Genomic DNA, 9,139 nt, shown 5'->3' on the forward strand with positions numbered 1-9,139 from the left:
ACACAATGTTTTCAATTGCTAGGTTGTAATTTTTTAATAAGATCTATTTCTCCAAATCTCGTGGTTATATATTTGTATATCAACAGAACCAAATTATGCGATGGAATGTGATTTTATAATGAAATGTATGTCTAAATCTGAGTCTTATGAATTGTATTTTGTGTTTTATTTTTGCACGATTTATCCTTACTTAGGATATATAAAGCAATAATCATTAAAAAGGGAAATAATTTTAGTAGAACTTTTCTTACTTTTTGGCATGAGTAAATCCAATTTTAATTAGTTCGAAAAAATAAAATAAAAAACCAGGCCCTAACTATTATACACATGATTCATCACTCGGGTAATGCATATCTAACACAATATTTTCTGCATTATCATCTTAAGTTCCTTCTCTTTTTTCCAATTGAACCCATCTTATAATGCGAACCTTATCTTCACAAGTGCTTCGGATGGATGGATTTGAAGATACTCCTCATGTAGAGATTTTTCCTAACCACGTCAACAGCGTTAGCAATTGAGACAGGATGACATAATTTCACCCAAAACTTTTAATGAATGACAAAAACTTTTGAATGGGCAATCGCTTAATATCTAACTTCCTCGTGACCATTCAATGGATTCACAAAGGCCGAGGATCAACCTGATCACGGTACTCGTTAACTGCAAGGGCTGCATACCATCTCCGGTCACCATGCATCGTCACCGGCTAATGTCTTCACCCTTTTGATTTTCTTCTTACGGTTCAGCTTTTCAATTCCATCATTTTCTTTACCGGATGTCTTCTGATCTCCGCCTTCTTTACGTGTCTTCTTCTTCTTCTTCTTCTTCCTCTTCACTGGGAGCGTTTCTTCCTTGTCTTCAAATTGGTTTTCATCTACCCTCTGCCTCTGGGCCTCATTTTCCAGCACATCTCGTGCATTTTGGACAGGCTCTGCTCAGGCATGTGCACAGTGAAGATTCATCACCAAAGTAAACCACACATCATTGAAATTTAACAGCTAATGAAGAAAATGTGACCACTTCTTGAGATATTAGATCAAGCTCAAAACTTGAACTTCAGGATGTGCGATTTAATAGAAGCGCATTTTGGTTTAGCTAAGGAGTAAGAAGTACAATCGACTGTAGACAATTTGTGTTCTAGATCAACTTCCCTCAGAAAATTTGTGGAGATGTATATCCAAACGTAGGGCAAATAATTACTTGCCACTCAGAAGCTAAGCAATAAGCAGAACCAAAAGACAGAAAGAAGTTTCCCCAAGCCAGTACAGCACGAAAATGAGGATGTTACCTTCATCAGCAAAAGCAGAATCAAAGAGGACACTGTTGAGGTGCTGTTTCAAAAAGACCTGTGCGCATTGATGCATACTAAATCAATGACCAAGTAGAAAATGCCATAAAGATAATATTGACACTCCAACCCAATTTAAGTCATAAGGAATCATACAGATCACAAGATAAGTCAATGTGAGGCCTAAGTAATCAAACGAAAAGATATGTCCATACAATGCAGTACAATAGACAGGAAAGAAATTGGCAGATTAATTCAGGAAGAGGGGCTCTGAAGCCAAAGAGATGCAACAGGCTGATGGAGATTCTCATCTTTTGTACCAATAATAGCCTCTGTTCTAATAAGTCAAACTTCCCTAATGTTTAATATCGCCAGTAGATTACAACAGACATATTTCATATGGAGATTACCCGATTTTTTTTCCCCAGAAAAACCTTACCTATTGTCATCAATTAAATCCTCCAGACAAAATGAGATCAGTGCTTCTAATGGCAAAACCAAAACACCACATCCATGCTAGTTTATTAGGACACTCTTCAGTCAATGGATATGATGAAATGATCCCTTCAAACTGTGATGCTAATCACCCTCTTTGATTCCTATAGAACACTCTCAACTTCAGGAATTGACTCCATCTTCTTCCCTTTGTGAATTTTCAAGAAATAATCAAACTACAGCTACAGTTGATGCCCTCAACCACAAAGCCATGACTTAAAGTTCCCCGGAAAAGCTAACATTCTACTCAAAATAAGATAATGGCTTCTGATTCCTTGCTAAAGTTCAATTTCATCAATCATTCCTCATAGTGCAATCTTCTCCGCCAATTTTGACCAAAACATTCTTTTTCATTCAAAAAATTGAAAGATAAGAGGTTACATACAAATTTTGTACCATCTTCCACATAAAAGGCTTACCTAAGTAGAAAAATTCTGACAAGTATCACATCAGTACTACAACCTCAAAAATGTGAAACTATGTTTTCCATTTATGGACTTAAAATGCACATGTAATTGTTTACATCCTTATTTACTTAAATTTTATAAGATACAACATCATTCTTGTGTCACAATCCAAGTATTTCTTGCTTGACATTCCAGATCTTTTTCCAGCAACAGACTAGTATGATTTAGTGGTAATTGCAATATGTGAGAAAAGGTTACAGATACAAAAGTAACATACCGCAGAAAGAAGTTGTCTCGACTTCACATCCCAAAGGCGCACATAGCTATCAAGTCCTATAAGCAAATCAAGCTTTCAACTAAGTGCCAAATTAACAGGGAGAGAGCATAGAAGCAAACATAAAGTAATATAAATTTGCTAGCCTTGCCAGACTCCAACATTAAAAGAGAGAAAGTTCCCGGCTCGAACTTTAACAGCAAGTTCAGAACACAAGTACTGACCACAAGATGCTATCATTGGGAAGTCAGGATGCCTGGATATATATCGGATGCTTCCAGAACACTTCCCCAGGAAGCATCCTAACAATTTTCCTGGAACAGAATGCTACCATCAGTACATGTATAGAGAAACCAAAATATTAAAAGGGATCTTTATAATTGGCCTAGCCTTTGACGAATATTATGCCCTGACACTGGAATAGTGCAAGCCCAAGCCTAACATCAAGGAAAACCAATGCTTAAGCCCGCCCTTGAAATATAATTTGCGAGAAAGCATGGTTAGACATGAAGGGCTTGAGGCAGGCTGGGTCTGGTTCTTGCACCACCGGCAAAAACCCAAGTTTAGCCCTCCCAAACGGACAGACTTGTCAGGCCTATCAGGACACACAAGCCGTAGGCAGATTTCTGTCAAATCTTTACCATACATTTCAGAAAGTACCTGTGCGCATGTCAAATGATGCAAGATCTCCAGACCCATTCCCAACATAGACTGTATAACCGTCTAAATCCTCGGTAACTGCTTTAATGGGAGTTTCCCGGAAATCAAACGACAAAACAGGTCTGCGCTGAGCAGAAATATCATAGAGGCGGACCTGTAATCAAAGTGGAAACCCCATGTGTTACTTCAGTAACATGTTCTGCAAAATCCTAAAATGCACAATCATACTGCGTGAGTGTCAATGCCTTCCATCTCAACCTCCAAAAACCACCATCCAAATTCATTTTTATCCCATCTCAATGAGCATAATTGGACCGGATACATTATAAAACTAGGCTTCTGATAAAACAAAATAGATACGGAAGCCAAGGAGAGCTCTTAACAGGGTGGAACTCACAGACAAACATTATCATCAGCCTTTTGCTTTTCTTCAATTAGATATGCCCTTTGCCATGAAAAAAAACATATATTTCCCTCAACTCTAGGTTGTTCTTTCTACAACACCATATTATTCCAAAGACATCAAAGTATTCTCAAACAACCTATTCTTAAAAAAGTAGATCTACGGTTAAGAAGGAATCTCAATCACAATTCCCCAGGAAACTTGCTTCCAGGATACCTTTAAGAACTAGCCACTATCTCGTAACTTAAAGAATTACGAGCTTATGAAACTTACCTGATGACTATTAGTACCAGCCACGATTTTACGATGGTCGTCTTTGCGAAGGAATGTTGCAGATGTAAACCAAGTAGGCGTGAAAATTCCAAGGTTGTTCTTTGGGGGCTACAATGTCAGAAATACATAGCAATTAGTCCAAAGCTACATGCTGGATGGAAAGACACAGCTGCAAGACTAATCCAGTAATGTAGTTATAAAGGCTGTAAAATGCTCACCGCTTTTGCAGTCCAGAACTTATTACACTTGTCAAGATCCCAAATGTTAATTTCAACCCCTTTGCTGATATCAAATAAGCAACATCCATTAATTTGATTTACCAGGAAAAATTGAAAAGGGAAAGGATATGATTTTTAGCCAAACGATGGCCATTGCAAGCATGAAAACTAGGCGACCATGAGTCGGATTACTAGTTTTTTTTGCTGTTGCAGCTGGAATTTGACAAGAGAGCACTCACCCCCCTACTACGGCATAATTTTCACTTCCATCCACTTTACAACACAGTACACTCCCCGCGGCACATACATTCCATTTACTGGTTGAGCTAGTTGGGACAGAGTCTTCAGGTGAATCCATAACTTCAAAGGATCTAATAACTGCATTTCCCTTCGTTGAACATGAAAGTAAAGTGCATGACCTAGTGATGGAGCCAAAGGAAAACATTACAAATATACACATGTGGATGGGAAATCAGGAGATAATGTAAAGTACATGTCAGGTGAAAGCATAAATGAACCACACAAAAACCTTATGACAAGAAAAAGAATTACAGAAAAAATTATTAACAAAGATTTAAACCTACAACCAGAGACAAGAAGATGAATCATATGAGCTAGATTATCATAGCCAGTAAAGTTGCAATCTGACATGAATGAACCGAAGCAAAACATAAAAAAAATGGTTTACCTGGATCTTTCCTCTGTTCTCTCTCTTCTGAATAGATGTAACCCAATAATAGGATCATCTTCAGGCTTTGTGTCACTGGCGTCAGAAATTACAACTCGAGTGTCCCCAGTAGCAGGGTTGAGGAGCTCAATCTGTCAAATGAACTCAGAAGATACATGATCAATAGAGGGCTACTTATGCCTGGCGTCACCAGGTGGAATTACAATATATATGCAGAGTCCTCCATGATGTGACTTACCTTACCACATTTCCTGGCAACTGCTAACATCTACAAGATCAAAAGACAGCTCAATTAACGATTTAAGCAAAATATTGCAAGCTACAGACGCTTCCTAAAACATGCGAATGACATAATGGGCTCTATGTTTGCTATGTAAAGAGTGAGGGTATAAGCCCCTAATAGTAAAACAAAACAATATGCTCAACACGTGAGCTAAACCGGTTCCAACAGTTAGACACATTGAAGGAGCTGCAGCATATCCAATGTAACAACAAGCATCCTATCCAGTCGAGTCACTGCACAAATCAGCTATCCGCTATATATTTCCTGAAGAATTGGCAATGCTTGTGGTAGAAGTACTCGAACAGCTATGCCTAGACTCTGCAAAACTACTGACTCATGAGACAATAAATTACACTCCATGAAATCATTTCTCAATATCTGTGCCCCTTGAAGTCTCATTGGAAATGCAAATGCATTCTTCCAACAAATGCAGATAGTTGCATGATTATGTCCACCTCTTTATTAAATTGAGAAGCCTAAAGCACACCTTGCCATTGTCAATACGATGTCAATAGCACCCCCGCCCCCCGCCCAGCCAAAAAGAGTGGACAGGGATTAAACGAATTGTCCGGCATATTGACAAAATAAACCACCATAAGAAGTTATCAAAAGCAGCAGATAAGAAGCCAATCAAGGTGCACATAAATTCAGCTAAGAAGAGACATACATTTCACCAAAAAATTACGTAGGCATTGAAAAATGATTGCCAATCCACTCAAATATACTAACATAAGCATAAGCACTGAATATCCAAGTCCCCAGTAGCACTACAACACTCACAAGTGGCAAGAATACATACAGGGTCGCGCTTGCGGCTGTCAATGGATGTGGCAAGCACGCAATTACGCGATTCTGGCTCACCCCATTGCTCGACCACCTTAGGAACGTCTCCTTGCTTACCTCTAGCCTCAACAACTGCCATCCCCGAGCACAACCAAAAGTGTCAATCATCACACAGGAACTCAAGGCCAAAAGCCAGCTATTTTTAGTAATGATGAGCGGCTCTTACCTTTCACGAGGCCAAGAACATCGAAGGTCAGGGCCCGAAACGGAGGGCAACCAGGGGACTCCACGGTCGTTGTACGCGGCATGTTTGACGAGGCTATGGAGCGAAGTATGCTTGGAATCCTCGCCGATTCAATAGCAATGGAGATGAAGGAGATCAAGCTACGGTTACGGAATGCCGACTCAAGGGATTGAGGGTCGCTAGCTTTGAGTCAGAGCTAATGAAGAACTGGCGCCAACAGCAGACATTGCCTTCTAGTAAAAGGGGGGGGACCTGTAGGAAATCAAACCAAGTTGAGGATTATTAAGGAGCAACTTAAGGGCACAATCATAACTGATTGATCACTGAACAGCACTACACTTATAGTTGGCCTTACAAGGCCACCTTGGCATTAAAACTCTATGAGGCCACTGAATTTATAACCTTGATCTCACCCAACTCAACTCCTCATGCTAACCCATAAAATTACACAAACCCCTCAACCGATATCAAGCAATCCATCTCTCTCCACCACTCTTCTATATGAACCAACCAATGAAAACACCCGAAAAGAAAACTGACCTCAGAAACAGAATCAAGAACGCCCCTTTGGAGCAAAACCTTGGAGACCCAAGAAAGGCAAAAACCCAGGATCAGCACGTGGTAGAAGGGGTCGCGGACGGCGTCGGCAGGGAGGGGGCCGAGGGCGCCCGCGAAGCCGAAGCCGAGGAGGTCGGAGGAAGGTTGTCACGGCCAATGACCTTCGTGGTGGTGAGGGGCGGTGGAGTGACAACGGTAATGGCTGAGCCAAGCTAGGGTTTCACTGGTTAGTTTAACGGTTTGATTTGGGGGTTTTGAAAGAAAAATGATAATTTCGTAAATAAAGTCACATGGACAACGACGAGTGTAAATTTTTGGCAAAATCTGAAGTGTTTTCCGAATAAGGATTTCACAAAAAAGCTCAACTACCATCGTTTTCTCAAATGAAAACATGAAAGGGCTGAAATAATATATCCACTTCAAAGTGCCGGACTTTTCGACTCTTTAGGTCTGTTTGTTAAAAAAAGTTTTTGTTTTTTGGAACAAAAAAATTTGTTCTTTTATTTTAGGAAACAAAAAAAGAGCAGAAATGTGTTTAGTAAAACTTTTGTTCCTAATAACAGATTTAAAATAGAAACAAGAAGTAGAAAAATATAAGGCCAAGCAAACTTTGTAAGGATTAAGGATCAGTTCTATGAATCCACTCAAGAATCGAACTAGACCTGCTGGTGGATCTCGATTCCAATTTTTCGAAACTGGTTCTTAGTGGGCGAATCCCATTTCCAAGGTGGGAACTGCCCACCTAGACCATGCTCATCTTTAATGATTGGGCCTCAGATTTCTTAAGTCCTAAATTGGGATATGGATACATTTGTCCCTAATTCTATTTCAATCGCTAGTGCAATTAGCAAGTTTGGCTTTAAAAATCTCGAAAGCTAATCAAACCATTAAACCTGTTAAACAGGTGGGTTGAGTCAAGATTAAGTCCGGTCATAAATGGTTTAACTCAAATTGACTCATTAACTCGTTTATGATCAATTTATGCATAATATAAATTTTTTAATCCACCCATATTACTAAAGCCCTGTTTGTTTTTTTTTGGTAAAGCTAAAGCCCTGTTTGTTTGTGTTCATTATTTCTAATTATGAACATAATTCCTTTTTTTTTTTGGTTCCGGGGAATAAAAACATAACATAAACGTATTTGTTTGCGTTTTTGTTCCCGGGACTTGTTTCTGTTCCACGGAACAAAATTGGAACATAAACAAGAAACAAAAAAAAAAAAAACTTATTTCTTGTTTTTGGAACACTTCGAGAAATAATTTTTCTCTTTTCAATTTTTTTTTCTTTTCTTCTTTTTTTTTCTTTGGCTGGTCGCCGGCCTCGACCATGGCCGTTGTTGAGGGTCGGCGACCTCGCCGGAGGGTCACCATGTGACATCCCGATTTTCCAATTCTAATTTTAATAAATTGAGACATGCATTTTGTTGGCATGCATATAGTTTATTTCCCTGAGTCGGCCACTCATGTGAAAACTAATCTATCAGGTGAAGTCATTAAGATATTCTAATGCATCAGACTTGAGAATTTGATTAGGAAGTGACTTTTTGACCGAGCTAATCTGCAAGTGTCATTACGGCACAGATAAAAATCGATTAGAGACCGGAGATAGGTCGACTCGACAGAGATATGTGATCAGGTGTGGGTGATTCCACCAAATCGCACAATTCTTATCGATCGGCACTTGACCGACTTTTTTGTCAATTAGATACCCTGTGTCCGTATTTGAAACCTTGAGATTACCCCGACAACCGAAAGTCGCCAATGTGTCAAAGATGACATTGTGGCTTGAATTGATCAACCATAGGTCAAATGCATGAAAATTTCTAAAAGCTGCCCGGTAGATCAAGTTGCGCTAGTATCGTGCCAAAGTGAAATTAACCGTGAAATTGAGATCGAATTCTGAAATTAGAAGTCATGGTGCGTCACAAATTTTATTAGGAACATTGAATTAATTTATGGACTTTAATTGTACTCATTTGGAAGAGAATTGATTGGAATTGAAGAAGTTGTTGTACAAGATTTCATGCCTCGGTGAAAAAAGAAATTGAACCTATTAGAATAAGGTTGTGGGAGGTTGAGGTTAGTGGATTGTGACATCACAAGTGATGTCATGGGGTGGGGGCAAGATTGGCTAGGATGGTGACACATGGAGGATGGAGATTGAATCCCAAAAAGGTGGGATGTCACTTCCCCCAATCTTCATCATCTTCAACCTTGGACTTGGCTTTTGAACTTGGAGGAGAGAGAGAGAACCGGTGGAGAACGAGCAGCCCAACCCCCTTCGTCCACCTCCTTCGTCGCTTGTCGTCCACCGTTTGTCGCCGTCATGGTCACCGTTTGTCCGCATGCCCACGCGTGTGCCTCGCCGCCCCTTCGCCGCTTCCCTTTCGTTTGTCCAAGCCTCCATCCCGTCGACTAAGCCATCCTAGCCGTCCATTCGTCGTTGCCAAGGCCGCCGGAGGCCCCGCCTAGCCGCCGTGAGCCACTGCTCGAGCTGCCGCCTCTCTCTTCCGTCGGTTTCGCGACCAACCGACCACCGTCCCGCCCTCCTCTGAGCTTGG

The 9,139-nt window shown here is 40.3% G+C and overlaps 1 protein-coding gene across 1 annotated transcript; it reads right to left on the bottom strand.

Moving 5' to 3' along the window:
- Positions 1-355: 355 nt before the first annotated feature.
- Positions 356-6,837, bottom strand: LOC104424365 (WD repeat-containing protein 74). Its single transcript, XM_010036759.3, has 13 exons — positions 6,560-6,837; positions 6,002-6,271; positions 5,792-5,907; positions 4,948-4,977; positions 4,710-4,840; positions 4,261-4,440; positions 4,022-4,085; positions 3,804-3,911; positions 3,128-3,281; positions 2,692-2,781; positions 2,471-2,526; positions 1,292-1,349; positions 356-934 (listed from the first exon to the last, which is right to left on the bottom strand). Exons 2-13 carry the CDS (start codon positions 6,081-6,083, stop codon positions 690-692), a joined length of 1,314 nt encoding a protein of 437 aa, XP_010035061.2. The 5' UTR covers positions 6,084-6,271; positions 6,560-6,837; the 3' UTR covers positions 356-689.
- Positions 6,838-9,139: the final 2,302 nt, after the last annotated feature.

This window comes from Eucalyptus grandis, chromosome 11 (assembly GCF_016545825.1).
Source record: "Eucalyptus grandis isolate ANBG69807.140 chromosome 11, ASM1654582v1, whole genome shotgun sequence".
NCBI classification, from domain to species: Eukaryota; Viridiplantae; Streptophyta; class Magnoliopsida; order Myrtales; family Myrtaceae; genus Eucalyptus; species Eucalyptus grandis.

What these genes read in the sequence shown, in the direction of transcription:
- LOC104424365 (XM_010036759.3), bottom strand. Translation starts at nt 6,083, where the DNA reads ATGCCGCGTACAACGACCGTGGAGTCCCCTGGTTGCCCTCCGTTTCGG. An exon ending in ATCATTTGACATGCGCACAG is followed by an intron (nt 2,782 to 3,127) that starts GTACTTTCTGAA and finishes ATTCTGTTCCAG; the next exon opens with GAAAATTGTTAGGATGCTTC. An exon ending in CGAGACAACTTCTTTCTGCG is followed by an intron (nt 1,350 to 2,470) that starts GTATGTTACTTT and finishes CAATGCGCACAG; the next exon opens with GTCTTTTTGAAACAGCACCT.